The 27,886-nt window shown below is 38.1% G+C and overlaps 1 protein-coding gene across 2 annotated transcripts in view; it reads right to left on the bottom strand.

Moving 5' to 3' along the window:
* Positions 1-27,886, bottom strand: part of LOC122559657 (coiled-coil domain-containing protein 91-like) — a 193,117-nt gene that overhangs the window by 161,767 nt on the left and 3,464 nt on the right. For both annotated transcript variants that reach the window (XM_043709495.1, XM_043709496.1), the window contains exons 2-5: positions 25,277-25,319; positions 23,334-23,412; positions 5,618-5,802; positions 484-684 (exon numbers count right to left, since the gene is read on the bottom strand). In XM_043709495.1, coding sequence (XP_043565430.1) covers positions 484-684; positions 5,618-5,802; positions 23,334-23,412; positions 25,277-25,306 — 495 coding nt within the window. In that variant the 5' untranslated portion in view covers positions 25,307-25,319. The remainder of the gene's footprint in view (positions 1-483; positions 685-5,617; positions 5,803-23,333; positions 23,413-25,276; positions 25,320-27,886) is intronic.

Below are 27,886 nucleotides of genomic sequence, written 5' to 3'. Positions count from 1 at the left end.
GACAGAGAGACACACACAGAGACAGAGAGGGAGACAGAGAGGGAGAGACAGAGAGAGACAGAGAGACACAGAGAGAGAGAGAGAGAGACAGAGACACAGAGAGATAGAGAGACAGAGAGACACACACAGAGACAGAGAGGGAGACAGAGAGGGAGACAGAGAGAGAGAGACAGAGAGAGAGAGACAGACAGAGAGAGAAACACACAGACAGAGAGAGACAGACAGACAGAGACAGAGACACAGAGAGAGAGAGACAGAGACAGAGACAGAGACACTAGTGTAGAGAGGTCACCTGTAGTGTGACATGAACCAAAGCCCTGGTTAAGGCCATCCTCATGGGTACCGAACTTGGCCATCAGCCTCTGCTCGGTCACTTTGTGTTGTTGCCTGTCCGGAAGTCCACGTTGGAGGATGGTCACCCAAAGATCTGACGCCGAATGGTCAAGCACAATGTACACCCTTACAGATAGTATAACAGTATACCTCTTTTATTCCGAGCTCCTTCTCGTCTGCAGTAGAAAGCTTTGCTTCAATTGTTTCTGATGTTTCTTTGTAGCATGCTTCCACATTGTCTATTTCTACAGGCGCCATATGATGTGCAAGAACACCCACAGGATCTCTTTTCTCAGGTAAGCTTGTTGATGCAGGTACAATGACTGGTGATGATTGGGGCATTTGCTGAACCTGTATTTTCAACATAAAACATTTTTGTGTTAATTTGAACTCCACACCATAAAGCAACAACTAAAATAAAAATAATAAAAATGGTTCATTACGCATTCTTGAAACAATCGGTTTATAGCTCTAAACTTCCTCCTGCAATGCTGTAACATTGTGGACTTGTTGGGCCGAGGGGCCTGTTTCCACACTAATTAATTTAATCTAATCTAATCTAATCTAATCTAAACATTTCCCATACAGATTTAGTAACATGGAACTTAAACAGCAGGCCCAAAACGTTTAACATTACTGTCAATTGCTGAAGTAAATGAAACGGAGAAGTGATGAGAAACTAATAACATTTTAGCTCTGCATTACTGTTACAAAAAGAACTGTAGGTATATATGCAACTAAAGTCTTCCATTAATGATTTTCTCAGAGTACAATGTTACATTAATCTTGCAAATATGCATGTTTCCTTTTGACCATTATTTTTGATAAGCTGTAATTAAGTTTGGAGTGTTTCCTATTTCATGTACATTCTGGAAAGGAAAAGATCCTGAAATGGCACTCTTAATGATGAGCCTAAAAAGATTTACTGTTCTTAATACATGTATTTGGATTTAAGATATTTCCTTGAACCATTCAGATTAAATTTCTGGATCACAAGATGTCACCACACATCCCTAATCAAAAATAAAATAAATTATAATAATGCATTAAGTTTGACAATGATAGTTCTCAATCTCAACCAGGCTGCTTGAGGAAATCCAATCAAACTTCTACATAAGATTCAGGAAACTTCCTAAAACCTTTTTCAACATTTATATGGAAGAGGAGTGCCAAGCACCTCACCTATCAAGAAAAACGACATGACCTCAAGCTATATCTTGAGTTAATCCATAGCTTTTACTTTCACTGTTATATTCAACCATCCAAGTATATGTCTACTTTTGCTGCAGATGATGACAGTGAGCTGAAAAGGTGTACGATTAGCTGACCTCTTCCCTCAGCCAACCAAGCACATTTATTTGCACATTTTCAAACACTCAGTAATCATCTCCCAACTTTCAATGTCAACATCCACCATCTCCATACTTGCCTTGCAGATACCTTTGTAGTCAGGGTATACATGCACAAGTGTTTGTTAGCAGTACGTAGTTCACTGTACAAAGGCTTTTGGGTATAGGGTCATCATTCAACCAATCTACATGGCTGTCAGTGCAATTGTTGGCTTTGAACTAAATGTACACTGATGGAATCAGAATGCTACAAGACTTTTCAATTGATTACCTTGCCCAGAGAAATACCAAGGATGCATCCAAGACTGAAAAGTTGGAAATTATTCAGCATTTTCTCCTACTGAGCATATATTGACACGGTCACTGGCAGACATTTATGATAAGCAATTCCACCCAACTAAAATACATTCCAGGAAGAAACAAAGATTGCAAGAAAGGGGAAAAGCATCAAAAGCTAAAGATAACATAAAAACATAGAAGATTTTGCTATCCATTTTTATAAGAATATAAAAAGATAGTAACGAAAATGATTGCTGGTCCCTGAGAGGATTAAACTGATGAATTAATAATGGTGAACACAGAAATGGCAAAGACACCAGACATTATTCTGCCTCAACTTTAACAGTTGAGGACATAGAAACACAGCAATAGTTCTAGCCAATGCAGAGGTCATAAAACAATCGTCATCATTTGGAAAACCTACTGAGTAAACTATTGGGATTAAAAGCAGACCCTTAATGGTAAAGTCCTCGGGAGTGTTGCTTAACAAAGAGACCTTGGAGTGCAGGTTCATAGCTCCTTGAAAGTGGAGTCGCAGGTAGATAGGATAGTGAAGAAGGCGTTTGGTATGCTTTCCTTTACAGGTCTAACCATTGTTAGATGGTGCCTCAAAAGTATTCACTGGCATTTCACTTCTGCCCACTGTGGTGAAATGCCAAGAGAATGTCTGTTCAATCGAATTGAGGAGCTATTTGTTTTTATTTGGGCAGTATGGCTGATGTTGAAGTGAGGATAGGATTTCAAGAAATAGCCTAGCCATGTAGCACACTCAGAAATGATTTGTTTCACAGTCAGTGATGAGTGCTGAGAATACAGTTTAGGAGAATCATGTCTTGTGATGATCAGATCAAGCTGCTGCTAATGTTCTGATCCATTATCTGGAATCTCTTGCAGCTCAGTTTATTGCAAGAAGCTGTTTGTTGTTCAGAGTCTGTAGAAACAACAAAATTCAAATAGTCACTGTCCATTCCCATTTATCTTTTCAAAGCCATGATATCCGTAGCAGGAAGGTCCTATCTCATGATCTGCAACAGCTCGTGTTGAAAAGCCCCAGTAAACTCAAGATATGTCTCTTAGGAATTCTGTTATTTGCAGCACCATGTTCCTCATAAAACTGGTCTTCTGCTTCTGTGAAAAAGAAATGAAAAAAATGTTGTGGAAAACATTCAAACATAACTACTGTTTTTTTATTCACTTGTGGGATGTGAGCATCACCGCTGGCCAGTATTTAGTTGCTCTTGAGAAAGGATGGTGAGCTGCCTTCTTGACGCACTGCAGTCCACATGCTGAAGGTTGACCCACAATGCCCTTAGGAGGAAATTCCAGGATTTTGACTCAGCGATAGAGAAGGACCCAGTTTAAGACTTGAGGCAGATGGGGAGAATGCGGTCTGAACTATTTTGTGAGAAGATTCTATTACCAAGGGTAGAGAGTTTTCCTTGCAGCAAAGCCTACTCCTTGCTCAAACACTTCCTCTGCACTCTTCCCTGCCAGATGAACATGTAATATTTTTCCTTCAGTGATCCATTCTCAACAGGCCTGGTGTCTTGCAGAGACACTATGTCCACGTTCAGCTGCAGGAGGTCAAAATTCATAAGCTTTAGACTGAGGTTGTGAGGCAAGCAGCTTTCATGTGTTACGACAAGAAAGTATAGCTGGACATTTTCCAATGAAGAAACTGAAATGAGAGCCCAAAAACACATTTGGCTCATTTTATTTTCCCCCACATTGCTACTTGCCAGTGGTATAGCCTAGAAATGAGAAGCAAACTAGCACACTGAAGTGAGAACCTGCTAGGTCTGAGTTTACTCAGTCACTCACGAAAAGCATCACACCAATCAATTAGGCACAAAACTTATGCTATGAGTCAACAGAATTATAAATATTTTTCCACCAATATAGTTAAAGTACTAGTTACCTAATAAAAATATGTATTTTGTCATTATGTTGAAGGCTTTACTTTGATGTTCAGAAATTACTACCAAAAATCAATAGGGTTAAAGTATAAGTGTCACTTGTGCCATCATCATTGATTTGTTTTATATTTTAAGGTTCAGCTTTCAACTTTATAAATCCAATCAAGGGCATCAGAAAAATGCAACTGTAGCCAAATTTTTAATATACGTTGTCAATCAGTAAAGGTCCAGAAAAGTAGTCAGATGGAGTTATAGTGAAAGAAACGTTGCCTCAAGTAGTCTTAAATTTCCTCAAAGTGCCATTGTTAATTTTTTAGAGAATTATTCATCAGGAAGAGATGTTATCCCCACAAGTTTCCAGTTATTTAACATATTCTTTATGCAACTCTGGTGTAACACAAGTGTAGAAAACTTCAAGTTACTGACTATTCACTCAAGAAAATCTCATGCAGCAACTGCTTATCTTCTCAAAGCACTCCACAGATTTGTGGCAGCAATAGACCACTGTCTGGTAGCAAGGTAACCAAATCTGTTGTACTGGCTATTTCTACCAAATCACCTGATGACATCTCACCATCAACTTCAATTCAGAATAACACTAGTTGATCTAGATATCAACTATGCCCAATGGGCACCCTGGGGCAGAAGGCAGAAGCAACACAATGCCATCTGGTGAAGACCTATATATGTACTCAAACCAAACATATCTAGCAAGTGCACGACAGGAGCTGCACACCTTAGTGCTATCAATAAATTTTATTCTGCCTCAAAATAGAACCCCTGGCTCAGTTAATTGTTCCCTCACCTCTGACAGAAATTTTGATATTCGAATTCCATTCAAAAACCTGCACTCAAGTGAGATGTTCCATTGCAGTACCGAGAGAGAATTTTGCAAAGGTGCCATTTTCAGATAGATATAAAATCAAGTTAGTGTCTACCGTCCCTGGGTAGAAGTAAAAATATCCCACCACACTACTTCAAGACCAGCAGCTAAGTTATTCCCGGTTATTCGTACAATTGACAACATATAACCAGCTTTATATGACAGAAGTAAAGTTAAACCACAGTGCTTTAATTACATCCAAAATTGCCATATATAGAACCAAAAACACTTACCAAGAAAATGGTTCAAATTAAACAGCATACATTTTGGGAACAAGCTTTAACAGTTTCCTTACTTCTAAAGCCATCTTCACTGTACCCTATGGGCTATAATTACGATTACTGTAGTGTTTATCGTTCACTACAAATAGGATCTCATGCAAGATAGTTTACAAATCAAGTAATTACTTGAGAAGTAACAAAATGTCTTTCAAATAAAACACTCAGAAAACAGAACACTGTTTTCTTGAATCACAACTAATAAAAATGATATTGCATATTTGAACTCTTATCAATTGATTGAGCTTTTTCTTCAGCAGATATGATTCATGTCCTGATGCTCCCTGTTAGACACAATTATAACTTAATGACCTGCTCTAATTCACCTTTTTAACTGATCAATGTGAGAGGAGAGCCTAGAATCAGTTTCCTGCTGTTCTCATCATCATTTACAAAGATCAATTAACCATCAACTCACCCAACTAAGAAAGGAATATGTTGTACAAGAGAACAAAACAAACAATATCTACTACACTATTGGTTAACATTTGTATGATTAGATCAATCAATGAAGGGATTCTTTAGTTGCCCAAGTTTCTTTTTTCTTATCCATTTCCTTAAATTCAATAGTAAACTTACATGTTTGCTCTTTTCCATTAACGTTGCTGGTTCTAGAAAGGTATTTTCTCCTGATTCAGCTCTCAAGGCATAGTTTGACTCATCTTCTGGTAGAAAGACAGCTTCTGCAGAGCAGCTTCCAACAGATTGTGCAGTCTGGTGGTCAAGGATATCTGAAGAACTTTGAGCCAGTTCCACTGCCTGTCCTAATGCAAAAAAAACACATCATTGGAAGATTGACAATGAAATTAAAGTAACATGATAATATGCTCGGAACAATTGCAAAACTTGTTTCTAACCATACTGGCCATTTGATATGTAGAACTGTAAAATAATGTCTTGCACAATCAAATCAAAGGTATCTTACAGGCAAAGTAGCATTTCTGAAATGTAATAACTGCTGCAATATAGGAAACATATTCTAAGCTTTCTCAAAAAGCAATGTCTTTACAAGAACATAATTTGTTTTTGGAACGGTCATGAAGGGAAACATGATTTCAGAGAACGAGGCGAGAGGAGAGAGTGACAGCCCTTGAAATCAAGGCTTGAGTGTGGCCTCAAGGTGTCCTTGCAAACAGAGAACCAGGAACAAATCTCCTGCTCTTCCAAAAATAGTGCAATAGACTTTGTTCTACATCTTCCTGGAGAGAGTAAGGCCTTGATTGGATGCTTCATCTGAAATGCACCACCTCTGACAGTGCAGCACTCCCTCAGCACTACGGTGAAATGTCATGCCAAATATTTGTGCTCAAGTATTGGAGTCGGACTTGAATGCACAACCTTCTGGCTTAGAGGTGGAATGTTATCAACAGAGCCAGGGCCAGCAGAAAACAATGTTTTTCCTTCTTAAAACTAGTTCTTAAACTATTCAAATACAAGGAGCAGACTCTAGTTTAGTTGTTTAATTTCTTTAAGTTTATAGTGACAGAACAAAAGAGCAAATTCCAACCAAGTCCATTGCTTGACCAGTGGAATTTAAGCAGTAATTCAAATGGAGTGATAAATGATAGCCTTAAGATCTCCAGTTGTAGTCTCATCCTTTAAGAAACAACATAAAACCATTAATGTAGCTTAATTATCATGCTTGATACTGAAAACTGAAGAGACATAACAAGGAGCTTAGGTTCCTGTCATATCAAGCAAAAAGCAATGCAAGGCAATCCTTGTTTCCCTTACATAAATATCTAGGTAAATCTTCAAAAATAGTAGAGTCCATTATGACTCTTCAAAACTGTTCTGAAGAAGTCATACCGGACTCAAAACATTAACTCTTGTCCCTCTCTCCACTAATGCTGCCAAACCTGCAGAGTTTCTCCAGCTTTCTGTGCTTTTCTTTCAGATTTCCAGCATCCTAGTATTTTGCCTTTATTTAAAAATAAGCTAACTATTGTGTGACAATTCAAGCTCCAGGTTCTTCTCTTCCACAAAGCCTCATTATTCTAGGTCTTCACAGATTATTTGGAGCCTGCAAGAGGAGGTTCACGGAAAATTCCATCAGCAAGAAGCTCTGAAGAGAGCCACAGAACACCAGGTCTTCCTTTCTCAACTTATAAACTTTAATACTGATTAGGTACATGGCACTTCATTTGTTACTGAAGTTTCCAGTTATACAGGCCAAGTTAAAATAATCCTTCACAACTGAAATCGCAGATTTTCATACAGCAAAACGTACTTCCATATGAAAGTGCTATATGATAGTTATACTTCCATAGTTGTAGCAACTGAGGTACATTAAACACTGTCAACTTCACTTATGCTGGTCAGAGTACCTTTCTGAACAAACAAAACTTTACACTCAAGTGTACACTGAACAGCAGAGTTAGAGGAAGACAGAACACATTATATGCAGCAAGGCTAATGAACATGAATGCATTAAATTCACTTACAGGAGTTTATGCTCTAGCTGTGGCGTCAGTTTCACATTCATACCAACAGTAAAAGTCTTTAATGCACAGCAAAATGAATTGTGTATTCCAGGCTGTCAATTCAGTTCCAGCTATTAAACTGAAGCCAACACAGCTTCACTCTGTGGCCAAGAGCTCCCTTAGAGTAATCCTCAGTAGAAGTGGTGAAACTGGATCAGAGAGAGGGTCACCATTTTATATTGTAATTTTTACACTGAACTAAGTCCATTGCACCAGTAAATGCGGAACAAAAATGAGGGGAGAGTGACAGCCTTGACAAGGCTGCATTCAACCAAGTGAGACGTCAAGGAGTCCTACCAAAACTGGAATCAATGGGTATCAAGGGCAAATTCTCCACTGGTTGGAGTCATGTCTGACACACAGGGAGATGGCCATGATTGTTGGAGGTCAGTCATCTCAGTTCCATGGCATGTCTGCAGGGGTTCCTCAGGGTAGTGCCCTAGGCCCAATCAACATCAGCTACTTCATCAATGACTTTCCCTCCATTATAAGATCAGAACAGAAGTCTGGACTTTCGCCAATTATTATACAACATTTGCAACTCCTTAGAAACTGAAACAGTCTACGTTCAAATGCAACAAGAACTGGAAAATATCAGGCCTGGACTGACTGGTGGCAAGTAACATTCACATCATACAAATGCCAGGCAATGACCATCTCCAAAAAGAAACAAATCTAATCGCCACCCCAGATATTCAGTGGTGTTACCATTACTGAATCCCCTACAATATGCATCCTTGGGGTCACCATTCATCAGAATCTCAACTGAACTCGCCATATGAAGAGATTACAAGAGCAGGTCACAGGCTAGGAATACCATGGCAAGTACCTCACCTCCCAACTCCCCAAAGCCTGTCAGTCATCTACGAGACACAAGTCAGGAATGGGATGGAATACTCCTTAATTGTCTGAATTGGTGCAGCTCCATTAACACATTAAGAAGCTTAACACCATGCAGGACAAAGCATCCTGCTTGATTGGTACCACATCAACAAGCATCCACTCTCTCCATAACTGACACTCAGTAGTAGCAATGGATCTACAAGATGCACTGCAGAAATTCACCAAAGATCCTGAGACAGCTCCTTCCAAATCTACAACCACTTTCATCTATAAGGACAAAGGACAGCAGATACAAGGGAACACCACTACCTCCCCTCCATTCCATTTACCATCCAGATGTGGAAAAATATGTCACCTTTCCTTCACGGTCGCTGGGTCAAAATCCTAGAATTCCCTCCTTAACAACATTGTGGGTCAACCCACAGCAGGTGGACTGCAGCAGTTCAGCACAGCAGCTCACCACCACATTCGAGGGCAACTAGGTACAGACATTACAGCCAGCAACACCCACATTCTACAAATGAATTTTTTAAAAATCTACTAATTTATACCACCTTACCAGGATTTCTCAACACACATTGTAAGTCCTCTAAATGCAATGATCTGTTAATATTTGTTAAATGAGGAACCCTGGCAAATACACTAAAAGAACTTTCAGCTTCAAAGTACCATCAACCCATTTATTTCCATCACTGAAGCAGCAAATGGAAAAACTGAAAAAAACCATAGATGCTGTAAATCAGAAACAAAAACAGAAATTGCTGGAAAAGCTCAGCAGGTCTGGCAGCATCTGTGGAGAGAAATCAGAGTTAACGTTTCAGGTCGAGTGACCTTTCCTCAGAACTGATGGTGGCTAGGAAAATGTCATAAGCAGCAAACGGACTTAGTTTAAAGGCCTCAGCTGAAGGATGACATTTTACAGAGGTGTCAGTCAAGATTAAGTGTTGAAGTGCAGAAGTTGTGCTTGAATTCAATAAACATGAATGTGATCAACTAAGCTAAGTTGATATTGTTCATCACTGCAGAGACTGGGCTCGTGGCAATAAACAAAAAGTATTTTACACAAGACTTTAATCTCTTTTAAATACCATTGTGTCTTGTGATGCTGTCCAGATGATTCATAGCCATGTCTGTGATGTTATAAACGATAAGCTCTAACATCAAAACAAGAAAGAGTTAGTGCTGTAGAGAATAAATGTATTACCATGGGCAAAGAAAGGAGTTGGTTAGCCAACAAGAAATACAGTAGACAGAAATGGATTATTTCCAAGTTGGCAAGATGCAATGAGTGGAATGCACAGATACATAGTGTTAAGACCTCAACTACTTACAATCTATGTCAATTAGAGGTCCAAAAATATGGTTCCAAAATTGTTGTTGACACAAAGGCATTACAGCTAGTTGAGAAGAGGTACATTGAAATTGCAAAGTGATATATTAATTGAGTTGGTAAAAATAATTTGATAAATGCAGTGTAATGCAGGGAAATGTGAACATGCCCAACTTGCCAAGAAGAACAAGAATGCAGACAGACTGCAGAATCTGAGGACATCCTGAATGTCCTGGGACAAGAGTCACAAAAAGTCAGTCTGCAGATATACTGAACAATTACAAGGCACATGGACTGTTGATGTTTATTGCAAGGGAAATGGAATAAAAAGAATGGGCATTTTGCAATCGTTGTACAAGTTATTGGTGAGATCAGAGCTAGTTGCCCCTCAGACTCTCACCATTTATTCACTGTCATTTTATATTATTGTTCAGTCATGAGATGTCTGCTTCACTGACCATGAGAAGCAGCAGCAGAAGCTGGTAATTTCATCCATCATGTCTGCTTCATTATTCAATGAGATCACAGCTGATCAGATAACCCTCAACTCCACTTTCTTGCCTTATCCCTATAATTCTTGACCTCTTACTGGTTAAAAACCTATGTCAACCTTGACTATAATTAAGCATCTAGCCTGGATAGTCCTCTGCAATAAAGAATACTACAGATTGTCTACCCTCTGAAAGAAACACCATTTTCCTCACATCTGACATCTGGCCAACCACCTACTCTGAGGTTATGCTGTCTGGTCCTAACCTCTCCCACAAGGGGAAACGTAACTACCCTGTGAAGCCCACGAAGAATCTTTTGTGTTTCGATTATTTCTTCTCTTTCTTCTAATGAGGACAAATCCAACCTACTCAACAAAAGGCATCTGGATGGGTATATGAATAGGAAGGGTTTAAGAGGGATATGGGCCAAGCACAGGCAAATGAGACTAGATTAGGTTAGAATATCTGGTGGAAATGATGAGTTGGATCAAAGTGTCTGTTTCTATGCTGTACATCTCAATAACTCAAAAATCATTTACCTTCTCTATTACCTACTTTCCACATTTTAAATAATATTCAACTCTTCTATTCCTGCCAAAGTTCATAAACTCACATTTTCCCACTATACATTCGAATGCCAAGATTTTATCCACTCACTTAATCTGTCCATATCCCTCTGTAAACTGGGTTCTCCTCACCACTTAGTTTTTTGTCATCCCCAAACTTGGCAACAGTATATTTACTTCCCTCGTCCAAGTCATTATATATATTGTAAACAGTAGTGGTCCCAGCATGGATACCTGTGGCACTCCATTAGTTATAGGTTACCATCCTGAAAATGCCTTCCTTATTCCAACTCTGTCGTCTATTGGTTAACCGATCCTTTATCCATGTTAGTATACTACCCCTAACATCATGGGCTCTTATTCATAAACCTTATTTGCACTACCTTGTTAAAATGCCTTATGGAAATTCAAATACATTACATCTACCGGTACTCTTATGTTACACCGCCAAACCGCTAATAAATTTCAGGCACAATTATCCCTGCATGAAGCCATGCTGATACTGCTTGATGTTATTATGTATTTCTAAATACTCTGCTACTACATCCTTTAGGCCAATAAGAACATGACTAACCTGACTATGGCCTTAACTCCAATTTCTTAATTGACCCCTAAAAGTCTGAACATCCTTGGTTATCAAAAGTCGGAATATATTGAAGGCTAAGTCCAGCAATAAACTAGCCTCCACTGTCCTCTGCAGAAGAAAATTCCACGCACTGACAACCGTCTGGAAGATTACATTCTTCATCTCAACTTTAAATGATAGATTTTATTTTTCAAATAGTGCTGCTAGTTCTAGGTTCTCCAAAAAAGTAGAAATATTCTCTCAGCATCTACACTGTCAAGACCCCTCAGAATCTTGTATGATTCAAAAAAATCATCTATTATTCTGTTAGACGCAAACTGCTCAACGTTTCTTCATAAGAAAAGCCCTTTATCCCCAGAATCCTTCTCTGAACTGCTTCAAATGCAAACATATCCCTTCTTAAGTAAGATGTCCTAAGCTGATCACAAGGGTCTCAGTGTGGTTTCAAATTCCCCATACATTTATAGCAAGAATTCTCTATTATATACTTGCAACAGAAACCTTTCTAATTTCTTGCAGTACTTTATTCTAACATTTTGAGATTCATATACAGGGATTTTCAGATTCCTTTAATGCATCATTAATCAGAATCACTCCATATAAATAATATTATGCTTTCCATTTCTTCTTTCCAAACAGGACAACTCTTTTTTTTTCCCTCGCAGGAAACACCAGCTGTTAATTTTTTTTCTCCCCCACTCACCTAACTTATCTATATCCCTTTTAGCCTCAATTTATTTTCAGAGCTATTTTTGTATTATCTGCCAATTCAGCTATAGGTACAATCATCCAAGTCATTACTATAAATAGTTAAGGTCCCAACAGTGACTCCTGCAGTAATCCATTGGTTACAGTTTGCCAATTATAAATCCCTGTTTCTGGTTATGGAGCTAATCCTCTATCAATGCTAATATGTCATTCCAACACCATGAGCTCTTACTTTGTGCAGCAAATTCTATGGTCATTTATGTGGCCTTTAGAAATCCAAATGTATGATATTTACTCTGGCTCCCCTTTATCCACTTAAGTTTATTGGATTTCCTTGAAGATTTGTCAAACATTTTGTTAACCCTTATAAACTGATGGTCTCTAATTGTATAACAATTTTGTCAGCTTCGTCCTAAATAATGGATCCCAACATTTTTTCCCAATAACAGATGTTTCACTGACTAGTCTACAGTCTGGAATTAAATAGTCAAGCCATCAGGTCCAGGGGACTTTTCAGTCTTTAGTTCCACTAGTTTGCCTAATTCTAGTAATTATTATTTTCTCCCTCCTTTTTACCATTAGATTTTTTACTATTTTTAAAATGCTTTGTGTTTGCAATTGTGAAGACAGATATCAATATTTGTTCAATGTCTCTAATATTTCCAGGTTTCCCATTTTAAATTACCCAATCTCACATTTTAAGCAATGTTTATCTTACTACTTCCTTTTTATATGTATATAGAAGCTCTTAATATTTTTAAAAGTTTGTGGAAACTTAATGTCCATTTTTATATTTCTTGCTAGTTTTCTCTCAAATTCCAATTTTCTTGCATTTAAATCTTTGCTTCAAAAATTCAACAAAACATGTGAGTTAATATTAATTTTCATACCATCTACATTTTTTTTCTTTCAGTCTTATGTCATCCTTACTTTCTTAGATAGCCACAGATGGTGCAACTGTCTTATAGCATCTCTCCTCAACAGAATATATCTTGACTGAGAATAATGAAATATCTCCGAAAATATATGGCACTGCTTCACTACCATCTTAGTTTTTAAACTTAATTTCCCATTCCACTTTAACCAACTCTGCCTTTACTTAATTTTAAGGCACTAGCTAAAGGCCCAAATTTTCAGCCTCCAACTGAATGTGAAATTCAATTATGTTACAGTCTCACTTACTTACAGGATCCTTCACTATAAGATAATTAATTCTGTCTCATTACACTTTACCAGATCTAAATTTTCTTGCTCCATTGCTGGTTCCAGAACATGTTATTCCAAAAAAAAACTGTCCCAATGCAGTCCATCAATTTATCGTCCAGGCTACTTTTACTAATTTGATTCATATCTACAAGATCACAATACCTTATTTCTATACTGCACATTCTACATAATTCTATTTAACTGATCTCCCTGTTGTTCTTTCAACAGTGCCATCAGTATTTCCTTTTATATTTACCTAAGCAGAAAGACAGCACATGGATTCAACATTTCAGCAACTTGTTTCGTAAAGCAGCATTAACATTATTGGGAGTTTTGAGGAAATCAATATTTAGTCAGGAAGCAAAAGGCTATAAAGGAAGCTTTTTAAAAAACTTTTTCCAGAAGAATGAGCTTTGAAGAAATTTCTAAAGTGCGCAAAAAGATATATTATAGAAAGAGAGTTCTAAAATATAGTCATAATTGAAGTGGATGGAAGAGAAATGACCAGAGGGCCAAGGTCAAATTCATAGTAGACAAATTGCAGACAGAAAGTGCCTCTAATGTATAGTGTTGGAGTGCACAGGCAATGTGATTAAACACGCAGTCCCATTAAATTTCTGCATGAAGTAATGTCAGAAAACTGATTAGTATTTAACAAGATGGATCTTACAGATGAGCACAAGAATCATTCAAGGATAGAGAAGTCAGTATAGGTCAACAAAGAATGAATGATGGGCAAGCACAATTTTACATGAGACTAAGGTATGGACATGTGTTTTAGCCAGACCAGAGCTCATGGAGGATGGTGGATTGGGAGCCAAGAAAACATGTGTTACAATCACGTTTGAAGGTGACCAACCACGAACGATTTTTCAGAAATCGAAGTGCATAGCTAGAGATGGATTTGCGTAAAACTGCAGAAATCACTGGAGTGAGTCATGGCATTAGAACAATATCAAATTGGAAGGCTAAACTGTGAATGACATGGTTGAACCGGAGACAATATAAGAAGGGAAATTAACAAAGAAAGGCAAGGCAGGGAATTTGGAAGCATAGGCTGAAGATAATGTCTTTTGTCTTCTTAATGTTAAGGTGGATGGACTCATGACTCACCATATACTGATTGTTGTATATGCAAGCTAATAATAACACCAACAGTTCAAGGGTCAAGGAGAATGTTAAAAAGATAGGATGGGTATTACAAGCAAATACATGACAACTGTACTTTCCATCTGCAGATGCTCTTCAGACAGAAGAAGGAAAACCACCAGTGAAGGCATTATAAAAAATGCAAAGTTAAATTAGGTCAGATATTAAGTCCTTCACGCAGTTTGAACCCAGAGTTTCTAACCAACAGACAAGGGCAGCTACCAAACAAAATGAAATTAAAGGAAGAGTACAAGATGAATCGCACCCTTTACCTTGCTGACACATAATAACAAGTCAAGCAGCAACAGTGGAGAAAATATGCTGCTTGACCTCTTTGTGCAAATAAGAAAAAAGTGGCATAATGCAGCCTAAGAAATATAATGGGAATTAGCAGGAAAATGTTCCACTAGTAAGAATCATAACTAGCACAAAAGAAAATGGTCAAGGGTTGTGAGAGGTCACTCATCTCAACTCATCAGTGCAAGAGTCTCCCAAAGTGTTCTTGACCCAACCATCTTCAGCTGCTTTATCAATGATGTTCTCTCCATCAGAAAGTCAGATATGGGGAGCTTCAATTATGATTACACAATGTTCAGTATCATTCATATGTCTCCTTAGAGACTGAAGCAGACCACGTCTAAGGTCAGTTCTTAACAACAGTCATGTCGAACTTGAAATGTTAATTCAGTTTCTCTTTCACTGACGCCACCACATCTGCCGGGTTTCCTCAGTATTTTCTGGGTTTTTTTTATTTCAGAGGCTAGGAATACTGCAGCAGTTAACTTACTTCTTGATTCCCAAACTCTGTCCACCATCTATAAAGGCACAAAGCAAGAGAAAGTGTGATGGAATACTCTGTACATGCCTGGATGGCTGCAGCTCCAACAACACCCTAGAAGCTGGAGATGATCCAGGATAAAGCAGCCCATTTGACTGGCTTTACATCCACAACCTTCTACACGCACAACAGCAGTGCATGCCATTTCCAAGATATAATACAGAAACTCACCAAGACTCCTTACAAAGCATCTTTTAAATCCATGGCAACAGCCATCTGGAAAGATAAAAGCAGCAAAAACATAGGGACACAGCTCCCTTTCAAACATTCACTATCTTGACTTGGAAACATATTACCATTCGTTCCCCTGTATCTGGATCAAAATCCTGGAACTCCCTTCCTACCAGCATTATTTATGCACCTACACCAAATGGACTGCAGCATTTCAAGAAGGGCAGCTCACCACACCTTCTAAAAAGCAATGGTGGATAGGCAACAAATGCCCAGCCAGCAAAGCCCAAATATCCGGTCAGATTTTCAAAAAAATAACACATTTAACTTTGGAAGGAGTTATGTTCGACTCAAAACATCAATTCCGTTTTATTCTCCACAGATACAGCCACACCTGCCGAGTTTTGCCTGCACTCTGTTTTTATTAATGCATAGGTTAGCAATGATCTGCTCTGGATTGACACATAGTAGTCATATTTAAAAACAGAAAACACTCACTAACATATCTGGAATCCATTTAAAACAAGGGTAAGAGTTAATTGCAGACTTCACAATAGATCAGAAGGAGTCATATTATTGCAGTGCTACAACTGAGCCCTTTCCATCTGGCCTGCACAAAAAGTAACTGAAGTTAACTTTATTGTAAGATAGCATACATGTTACTTTATATTTCAATAAAAATATTAAACCAAAATTGTAGGAATACATATTTAATTATGCTTCCCCAGACAACTTCTCAAATCCTCAGCCAGGCCAATTATCTCCCCAGGTGCTTATTTCAGCAATAGGTCTTGAATACCCTAATTCGATATTCATGCTCATTTTCTCCAGGAGTGCTTCAAATCAACTGCCAAAGATCTGCATGTTCATGAAATCTGAAAAGACCATATGCAACTGTGGGTCATTTTTCACTTGAATTCAATATTGCTGATACTTGATCAAAATATCCTGTTCACTGTTTATACAAGTTTACTCTTGGCATATATTATTACTTAAAAAGAAATTTAATGCCAAGATTGCATGATACCTGTACTTTCACACGATACAAAGTCAGCAGAAAATACTTGCATTGAAAATAAGCATTCACTCAGTAATAACTGAAATTATTCCAACACCAACTCTTTCAACCCACAGTATCAACAACACTCATTGCAATATTCTCCATTAGTTTCATTTTAGACTATCATGTGGCCATACAACATTACTTGCAACAGAGATGGATGGATTTTTCTTTCATATGAACCATTAATGTAATGCCAATATTTACTAAGAATTAAAAATATCCAAATTGTAAATAATTATTACTGTAAGTTAAACAATTGAAAACCTTGTCAAAGTATTTTAGTGATTTATTAAAATTTACTAAATTTTAATCAGTAAATCAGGGCGACACAGTGGCTCAGTAGTTAGCATTGCTGCCTTAACGCAAGGGAACCAAGTTCAACTCCAGCCTCAGACAACTATCTATGTGGAGTTTGCACATTCTTACCATGTCTGTGAAGGGTTTCCTCTGGGTGCTCCGGTTTCCTCAGACAGTCCAAAGATCTGTGTGTCGGTGAATTGGCCATGCTAAATTTCCCATTGTGTCCAGGGATGTATAGGTTGAGTGCATTGGTCATGGGACGAGTAGGATTATCCAGTAAGGGGATGAGTCTAGGTGGGAGCTCTTCAGAGGGTCGGTGTGGACTTGGTGGGCCAGATAGCTTGTTTCCATACTGTAGGGATTCTATGGCTATGGTCTACGGCAAATGGGCTTTGATATAACTATACTGAATTTTCACAAGATCAAAAGTTTTTAGTTTAGAGAGTTAGAACTGACAGGCAGTAGCCAAAAATACAAATCATGTTAACAGAAATTTGTCAACTTGAGGTAGATCATAACCTAATTATTGTACAGCTAATTTTTACAGACATCTGTACAGTGGCAGTGACATTTGAGAGAAGATACATTTGAGACAAGAACTGAGAAGAGAAATGCTCAGCACAGTGCAGCTGACTAAAAAGACTGAAGCTAATGTAACCCCCATTAAGCTATGGTATATAGATGTTGAGAATTGAACTGAGGAAAAATATAATACTCTTTATTATGTAGAAGTGTCCAAATTTTGAAATAGAATGGCTATAACTAAATGTCACTAACTTGGCTCATTATCCGATAATTTAATGGCATATGCCTCATCATTCTACTTGAAAACACCAGGTATATAAGCCATATATCTCCAAAGGCATGCAGATTGTATCAAACAACATATCCCTTCGGTTCTCAGTAAAAGAAACGATACTGACAATGCCCAATCTGCCTGCATGTACAACAGTGGTCAACATTTGCTGGATAATCCTAAATGCACAAAGAATTATGCTAACAAGAAATTTAGGATTATCACTCAGGTTTGTGGTATAGCACACTTGCCTGTACTGGAAGTCATATTTATTAATACACAGGGCCTTGTTATTTGCAAACAGAAAGAACATGAACACACTGCACTTGGATCAACTCAACAAAATAAGTGACAGCTATTCACTGGTTCATTTCTCAGAGCAATAGCCTCACCAATCACAGTTATCTTCCTGGTTTAATACTCAAACTAAAAATAAAGTCACCACAGTTCCAGAGGACTACTGGGCTGCTCTTTCATTGGAGAGACACAATTGATGGTGACTTAACCGGAGGGTCACCACGTCTCAGGTGAGGGGAAGACATTGAAAGGATGGGACCTTTACGGTGACCACAGCCTGATTGTTAACTTTCAAAATCAGCATTAATGTCTTAGCAAATGTACTCAATGCTTTTATCAGATTCCAATTGCCAAGCAAATAGCATTCTTCTCTCATGCAATATAGTCCTTTAATTTTTATGCTTACAAATTGTTCTGGTGAGAACAAGCAAGACAAGCAATGTCAACTTTTAAGCAATACTCAAATCTTAATTTGTTCATACCTCAAAATAGTCTGACCTTATACATTAAAAACATATTGAAAAAATGTTCAGATTTAACTCTTTAAAAAAAAACATTTTCAGTGTGCTATCTTCAACGAAATGCAACAGTACTTCATTTCACCAATACAGTCAAACATGTTTTATGTTTCTTCATGCAGCAGTGTGAAATTCTGGGACATTTCCCCAGTCTTTATTATTTTAGCTAAGGAAACAACAGGTGAGCAGGCAGGCACTGATCAGCCTGAATTTAAGAACATATTGTTTCAATAATTGCCTCATCTGTTGATTCTGCTCTATGAAGAAATGTTGTCCACATCAGCACAAGTTTCCACTGTAGTCTTCCCCAGATATTTCCACATCAGCTTCATGTGGGTGAGCAGCAGGAGGTTACTCAAATTGATTGGCCTCAGTGAGTCTTTTCAAAAAGTAACCAAGAGGATTGAGGAGGGCAGAGCCATGGATGTGATCTACATGGACTTCAGGAAGATTGACAAGGTTCCTCATGGTAGACTGGTCAGCAAGGTCAGATTACATGGAATACAGGGAGAACTAGCCATCTGGATACAGAATTGGATTGAAAGTAGAAGTTAGAGGGTGTTGATGTAGGGTTGCTTTTCAGACTGGAGGCTGTGACCAGTGGTGTGCCATAAGGATCAGTGCTGATTTCACGGCTTTAGATCATTTATATAAATGATTTGAATGTGAACATAAGAGGTACAGTTAATAAAGGTTGCAAATGACAGTAAAATTAGAAGTGTAGTGACACGCAAAGAAGGTTACTCAGAGTACAATGGGATCTTGATCAGATGGGCCAATAGGCCAAGGAGTGCAGACAAAGTTTAATTTAGATAAATGAGGTGCTGCATTTTGGAAAGACAAATCAGGGCAAGACTTATACACTTGATGGCAAGGTCCGGGGAACGTTGCTGAACAAAGAGACCATGGTACATTGTTCCTTGAAAGTGGAATCGCAGGTGGATAGAATAGTGAAGGTGGCATTTGGTATGTTTGCCTTTATTGGCCAGTGCATTGAGTATAGGAGTTGGGAGGTCATGGTGCAGCTGTATGGTTGGGCCAGCTTTGGAGTATTGCATGCAATTCTGGTCTCCCTCCCATAGGAAGGATGTTGTGAAACTTGAAAGGGTTCAGAAAAGATTTACAAGGATGTTGCCAGGGTTGGAGGGTTTTGAGCTACTTTCCCTGGAACATCGGAGGCGGAGGGGTGACCTTAGAGAGGTTTATAAGGTCATGAGGGGTATGAATAGAGTAAATTGGCAAGGTATTTTCCCCAGGCTGGGGAAGTCCAAAACCAGAGAGTATAATTTAAGGTGAGAGGGGAAAGATATAAAAAGGACCTGGGGCAGCTTCTTCACACACAGGGTGGTGGATGTATGGAATGAGTTGCCAGAGGAAATGGTAGAGACTGGTACAATTACAACACTTAAAAGGCATCTGGATGGGTATATGAATAGGGTATTTAGCAGGATATGGGCTAAGTGCTGACAAATTGATTTATATAAGATATCTGGTTGGCATGGATCAAAGGATCTGTTTCCGTGCCACATACCTCTATGACTCTACGCTCGGCATCTTGCACAGGTTTAGTTCACTTGAACATAGCATGGTTAAGAAGTTGGAAATATAGCTTCCATCACCTTCTTCCACATCTTTTTCATCGAAAACATGGCCTCTAAAACAGTTGGTTATACTCTTGCTTTCGTGATAGCTATGATAATCTCATAGATCAGGTATAATCTGTAGTTTGACTTTGGATTCCTAATGGGCCACTGATCCACTGGCCAGAGCTTGGCCATGTTATTGGGAGGGAACAACATTAACTTGGTGCTTGAGGTCTGCAATAATGGGGTGCAAGAAAAGTCATTTTTAATGATTATATTCTTGTTTTCTTCCATTGATACATTTTGTCCATTTTTCTAATCCATGCCTCAAGAATTCTGGAAGTCATCCAGGTGATTTTGTTAGCCTTGTATTGTGTGCGCCGAGTTCTTGACGCTCAAGACAACATGGCTTCTTAGACTTCCTATCACAAATAACAGCAGCTGTTCAGTCCACCACATTGGTACAAACCATTGAAGTGGTACAGTCCATGCTTCACTTTCCATACTTTTTTCTTTAAACATAAGGAATGATTTGGTAGAAGACAGTAAAACAGTCTGATTTCATTCGGATTATAAATGTGTCTTGATGCATGCTCACTCAGAATCGAGGCAATACTATTTTGCAGCCAATTATCTGTAATTCTCACAGTGACTGACTACCTGCACTATTCACTGCTTGGAAATGATTCTTTGCTTTGTTTTGAATTGATTCAGCTATCCTTTGTTGCAGGGGAGTTTCTCGTGGCCAATATTTTATGCCAGGGTAAATTATGTTCGCAAGATAGCACCAGAAATGGGAACTTTCTCTGCTCAAGCAGCCTTGAATCCCATTAGCAAACTTTCTTCATCAGGACTGACAGCTTTTCTCAATTTTTCTTGCTGGACAGAATGCCTGCTTGTCAAACCATGACTCATTTTGTTTTCACGATAGTCAAGCACTCTCTGCGCCAATAAGATTGCTTTGCTTTGCAGTACTAATGAGGAGAAAGTGAGGTCTGCAGATGCTGGAGATCAAAGTTGAAACTTTATTGCTGGAATCAGGCAGCATCCAGGGAACAGGAGATTCGACGTTTCGGGCACAGGCCCTTCTTCAGGAAACTTACTAATGAGCACTTTTAGTGTCTGGTACCTAGCTTAATAACTGTACTGGTTTCTCACCTGATCAGATAATTAAAGGAATAGTCTATGCATTCAACTTGATACTCAAGTCTTCTATTAAACCTTAATGTTTCAGAAATACTATTAGTTCCAAGACTTTCTTAGTCAAAGGCTTTCAGTACCTCTTCAAAAATATCCACTGCTTCTTTTACCCTGGGCAAACTATAACATCATTGGTTACACAGCAATAACACAGTAGTGTATTTATTCATTCAGTTTCAGAATTACTATCTAACTTGAATGCTTTTCAGTATTCCAAGTGTTTTCTTTCAGTTGCCCATCTTGAAATGAAGTTTTCCTGACAACAGGATATAACTTATTAATGTGATTATATATTTTGCCTGCTTATAAAAATATTTTCACAGTAACACCAGTTCTGTTGCTCTTTGTTGCTGCATTGGATATCTTTCCTGCATTTTGTAGCTAAAATAGTGGATTCCTGCCTTCTCATGGTTGAAGTGGAGAATCCCTGCCATTTTCATAACTTCATCATTATGGACCTCACTGTCTGTGGTTTTAATAAGGAATTCCAACACTTCACTATAAATAAATGATTCTTGTCTTTATCAGAACTCTTACGAAGGATTTCCTGCTTTGTCCTTGGACTGAATAAAGTCTCTCAAACTTGCTTTCCCTGTTAGACCAGGTCTGCTTAAATCCTCTAAGTTGCTCAATGCTATTACGTTGATTAGTCACTTTGCAATGTCCCCAAGTGTACAAACTTGAATAAAATATTTCCTTTGTGGTACTTTGTTCCAATTCTGTTGTCATGAATCATGTTGCAGGTTTGCTGTAATGCTCGATCTGAACTTTAACTTTTTAATTTCTGGCATTTCCAGCTTGGACTGGTGCATCTTTTAGAGCTACCTGGCTAACCTGGCTTTTTTAAGCTTTACTCAAGAAGTCTCCAATGGCTGTTCACTCATCACTAAATTCTGACTCAGGACCACACCCACAGCCTTGCTTTGCAGTTAATAATTACAGAGTTTGTAATTTTGGAGTTAAATTCTCATCCTCCAGAGATTGGTACTCTCCAGGTAAGCACCTATCTTACCAGGTGTGAAATGCTTTTACAATTCAGTGGAATATAATTCCTTGTTCAGGGGTGGCACAAGGTTTTCTTCTATGGCTTCTTAAATTTTTAACTCTTCTCTGCTACTTCGACGTACAAGGACACAATTTAAAGCTCAGTCTGAGGATCTCACTGTGCTGTTCTCCAGGTACAATGAGTCAGATCAAATCCACACCATTGACTACCACACTGCATGGACATGCCAACTCTCTATGCCACATGAGCTATCGTTCATGTCAAAGATTTCATCTTTGTCAAATATAGAAAAATGTGGGGTCTAGGAAAATCACTTCCTAGTCTACCTGGAAGAGTCTCTTGTAACTTATTGCATATGGACAACTATAGGTTTAATTGTCATGATAGATTATGTTCCAGAGACTTTGTAGGGTCTCACCCCTAAGAGATCCTAAGCTGTTCAGCCCAGAGGTTATTTGGCATCACTGTAGGTGGGGATTATGCCACCCCTCGGTATTAATCCTTTCACACAAATATTAAATGCTGAATTATTTGGTAACCAAAGCAGATATTTGGTTGCTCCCAGTGCAATTACTGTTTTTTGATGAGAATTTCTGAATGCATAAGCAAAGACTCAAATCACTGAACGACAATAGAATGCAATCCAATATGCAGATGCACTAGCAATACCGAACATTATGTACCTGCATCACATGCATAATTAGCTTCTTCAGGTGGAAAGGCAAAGGAAATTTCATCCATCCACAGCAAGTGAGTGTCATTAATAACAAGTTTAAATTATCACTTTGGCAACATAAAGATCACTAGATCTATCCCCATGAATTAATAGCAAAAGTATGCATGATATAATATGTTTACCAAACAAACATAAGTTTGCCATGCACATGGTGCAAGGCACCATGGATACGTGTCAGATTATGAAATATAAACAACTTATAGCACCACATTTTACCTACTAAATTCAGGCAATGAGTTATGACTTAACAGGTTCATCTTTCTTTTAAAAGAGTCCAATTTTCCATACTATATATGTACAAAGTCACTCAGTTTTGCATTTTCCAAATTAGGACTCAATGCAAAATAGGTCCAAGCCAAATGTACATTTTACAATAGGTTTAAAAGGCAAGCAGGGCAGAGCGAATAAATTGAAGATTCACCTACCTGTCGAAAATGCTGCCCAGGGGATGGCTGGTGAGACTGACTGTGGTCCCATTTCACCATCTTCAAAGCTCTCTGCTGCCTAAGCATTTTTTAACAAAAAAAAAGTTAAATTTGGCAGTACTGACTTAATTCCCAAATTAATGTTAAAAAGAATGACGAGTCATCAGAATGTATTCAGAATACAGGGCAAATCCAACTGAAAAATGAGAAAGTGCTTAGTTGAAGGTAGATTGGGGCTGACTTGGAACCCATTTTATAAAAAATGAAGCTGAATGCAGTTAGGCATATTTTGATGCAACATTTAAGTTTTGAAAACAGTTGCTCATTCCCCTGTTCCCCTTCCCCCACTCAGTGCAAAACGAGCTTTCAAAACGACACTACAATAGTTGCCAGAGAAATGTCTTATTCTCCCATGTGAGTAGACAGCAAATAAAACAACAGCACCAAGAGTAATTTAAAATTCACACATCTACAATGTTTTTGTGCCATAATACCCTCAAGGCACAGAGTCAATGCTATGAAAACATTTTGTGCTGTGCTGAATAAAAATAATGCCTCCCTGGATGGTTCAGTACGTACATTTACTGTTGCATGTTGCACTAAGCCATACAAGCGAGCTAAGATCACAAATACAATCTGCAGCCTGTGCTGTGGTAGGAGATCGAGTCGGATTGGCTACTACAATTGACTCATTTCTCAAAGATTGGGAGAGAACAGAAGAAAATAGTGAAGATTTCTGAGTAAAGTAGCTCAACTGTATGTCATTATATACTTCAACTATAAAATCTGTTAACTTGCAACAATAATTTGCTTTTCCAAAACTGCATGAACAATTTAATCAATAAATGTTGGGGCCAGTTAAGTGGAGGAGAATCTAGTCAAAGCTTAACTCGAATCAATTTCTATCTGTTCAAGGAAGCTATTGGTCCTGTTTTTGGAACCTCAACAGGCTAACTGCTCAAAAAGGGTCACAACATTCCACTCAGTTGGCCAGGTTACTACAAGGGTCTTTCCGTAAAACTCAAGTGGTAGTCTTCAACAACTTGCTATTCTAATAAGATATCCCACAGTACACAGAGGGGGATGATGAGAAAGATTTCTTTTCATATATAGAAATACTATCAGATGATATAGTTTGCTTTGGCATGCAACTCTTTTTTTCAGACCACTGCATGAATCCCAAACTGATGGAATGAAAGCTCTTCTCTCTGCAATCTGCAAGCATTTTCACCTGAAAATAACTTGAGTAGTTATTCACTTGCTATGCTTTAAAATTGTTTACAAGCTAGGCATTTAACAAAGCAGCTAATGTTTGCCAGCAGAAAAAAAAAGTCCTGCTCGTGTACTAAGTGATGGGATCTAACCACATCACTATGGCAGTGTAAGAAAGGAATTCCCACCTGTGCTATTTCGGAGTTGGAGTCAGCTAATGACAGGAGTGTGTCCCATTCCATACTAAGGGCTCTCTATTATTTAGTAAGCATATTAAAAAAAAGTTCAGATCAAGATCAATTAAAAGCATTTAGCATAAAACATAGCATCCAGAGTCCTTTCTGAAATGAAAGGGCAGTTTACATGCAAGAAAAGTACTTGGTCCTCTCCACAAACAACTCCAGAAGGAATTACCATTCATCTTGTCTTGGTCATTAGCCAGAAGGAGGTGAAAGCAAATGTGAAAGCAATTCTATGTACCAGTTTCTTCTGGGAACTGCAGTAAGACTGCCAAAATCCATTTCAAACCTCCATTGCCTTAAGCTAACTGAGATTTTTATTCCCATCTGTCTGGGCCAAATTCAAAATATGATTGCAAAAGCAAAACCACACTATTTCACCACAACGTACCACCCAGCACTATAATGGTACGTGTTCAATGTTTAACCGAACAGTAAGGCAAGCATCTGAAGCCAAGTATAAAAACTTATTCTGCACACTTCAATACATACCTCAAATCCTCCAAACTCATCATCATCCATCTTCACTGTACACCTGCAAAGATCAAATATGTAATTATAATATCCCATAATATTCAAATAATACATCGGTCAAAAAATATCATATCTTTAAAAGAATTGTATGCATTTTCACTGGACTATCAGAAAATTTAACAAATCTCTGAAGCAGGATATCACAAATATCCCCATGTTCAATGATGGAAGAGCCCAATACATCAGTGCAAAAATAAAGCTGAAGAATTTGCAGCACTCTAACAATATAAAAGTAACATATCAATACAACACAAAAAGCCGAAAAAAACTGCTCTTAGTGATGTACAGATTTGCTGTATGGTCACATACTACACTGACTACAGCGTCAGTTTTTAATTGATCTTTTCCATGTAGTTGGTGAACTTATACATGGTGGTACAAGTAGTACAATATGGCACTCATTTACCTAATGTGAGTATCCACATAAAATAGTCGTTTGCTCACTGAATCATGACAATACAACTTCCAACTTTACATATATCGTGTCTAATCATCAATATAATTATCCAATAAATTAACATTTTATATATATGTGATAACTAAAGATCATTAACAGATGATTTATACAATTAACTTATAATGAACAGAAGTGATTAGTTTATTTAGCATTCTTTGCTCACAAGAATATTCATGGCATTACTTAGGCTGTAGCACATTGTAAAGATGGCATTCATTGCTCTTAGTGATGGGTAGGCATACTGCTCGTGGGACATTGTGGATGTCACACATGATGTCGTAGAAGTTGTGGGTGATGTTGCTAATATTGTGGCACTCGTTTCTGATGCTGTCAATGTTGCACCATTGTTGTTGATGTTGATGATTGTTTCTGTTTTTCCAACTCTGGTATAGATTCAGTATAAATTTTGATCATTCTAATTTGTTTACTGGTTTTGGCCTTGAGGATGTATTGCCTTTAAGTCTCAGTTTCAACAGCAACTATAGCTAGGTTCCACATTTTCATGATTTGTATGCAGAGTTAGTGTTTTCAACAAATCAGCCAAGGTCTTGGAAAACTTGTATAAGTGCTGATGTTTTACTGCCAATGTATCAGTCAGTTATTATCTTATTTCATCCTGGTCACCTAGAGGAAGTACATTCTTTTTAAGAGGTACTTACTCTTACAAGAGTACCTGTTCTTATAATGAAACTGAAAGCTGAAAATCTCCTGAATCTGATGATCTTCAGTCTTGAATTTTGAAAAGAAGAGGCTGCGGAGATAGCAGATCCATTAGTAGTCATATTCCATAATTCTAGATTCTGGAATTGTCCCTACAGATTGGAAGGTACTAAATGTAACTCTACTGTGGAGAAAGGAGGGAGAGAGAAAAAGGTGAACTGCAGGTTTTTTAGCCTGACATCATCATCATCATTATTATTAGTAGTAGTAGTAAAGATGCCAGAATTTATCATCAAGGATGTGATTTGGTACAATCAAAAACATACAGAACATTGGGCAGCCTGATTCTCCTTGTGAATATCTGCAAAAGAAACTTCATGACTGTCCTGAGTCACCTTTCCCCTCTTAGTTCACTGTAAGGAACCTCTCTGTACTGCTACTATAATTTTAATAACTACTTCCTTCCCTTCTGTCCCCTTTTCTGAAAATTCCTTAGATACTCCTACAACTGCCGTAGGTCTCCCATTTAACTTCCAGCGTTTGCATATCCACTTTTATTACAATGGAGATATGTTAACTTTGTTATGTCACTTTTTGGTTCAAGCCATTCTTTTATTCCCCAAAGAAACTGACTGCATGTCAGCAGAAACAATTGAAAAGGAGACATTAAGTCCTGGTCACTTGGGAGGGCAGACCTTGCTTTTTAAGAGGTGCTAACAGGCACTTACTCTTACAATGCGACTAAAAGCTAATAAATAATCTGGGATCATAACAACATAAACACAAGAAAAACCTATCTTCAATTACAAAGAAAACCAACAATATTCTAGGATGCCGGTGTTGGACTGGGGTGTACAAAGTTAAAAATCACAACACCAGGTTATAGTCCAACAGGTTTAATTGGAAGCACACTAGCTTTCGGAGCGACGCTCCTTCATCAGGAGATTGTGGAGGGCTCGATCGTAACTCAGAATTTATAGCAAAAATTTGCAGTGTGATGTAACTGAAATTATACATTGAAGAATTGATTGTCTGTTAAGCCTTTCATCTGTTAGAATACAGTGATAGTTTCACTTCTTTCATATGTAAGTCACAAAATCCTTTTTTTTTTAAAAGTTGCATTCTCGGGTTAGCTGTTAACAATGGTGATAGCTAGACAATATGTTGAAGATGTTAGCCCCTTGTGTTCTCTGTCTATGACCTGATGTTTAGATTGATTCCAATCTAAAAAGTGAGATAACAGAGTTTTACATAAATTCATGCAGTTTTTGAGCTCAGAGTTCTACATGAATATATGTGGTTTCTCACATGCACACGGACACAGATACACACAGATGCGCACACAGACACCCACACACACCCTTATAGACACACAGACTCCCACACATGCACCCCCTCACAGACTTAAGACACTCTGCACTCACTACACACACACACACACACACACACAC

Source organism: Chiloscyllium plagiosum, chromosome 19, assembly GCF_004010195.1.
Source record: "Chiloscyllium plagiosum isolate BGI_BamShark_2017 chromosome 19, ASM401019v2, whole genome shotgun sequence".
Classification (NCBI taxonomy): Eukaryota; Metazoa; Chordata; class Chondrichthyes; order Orectolobiformes; family Hemiscylliidae; genus Chiloscyllium; species Chiloscyllium plagiosum.
Note: the sequence above shows the minus strand (reverse complement) of the source record. Positions and strands in the feature narration are given on the sequence as shown.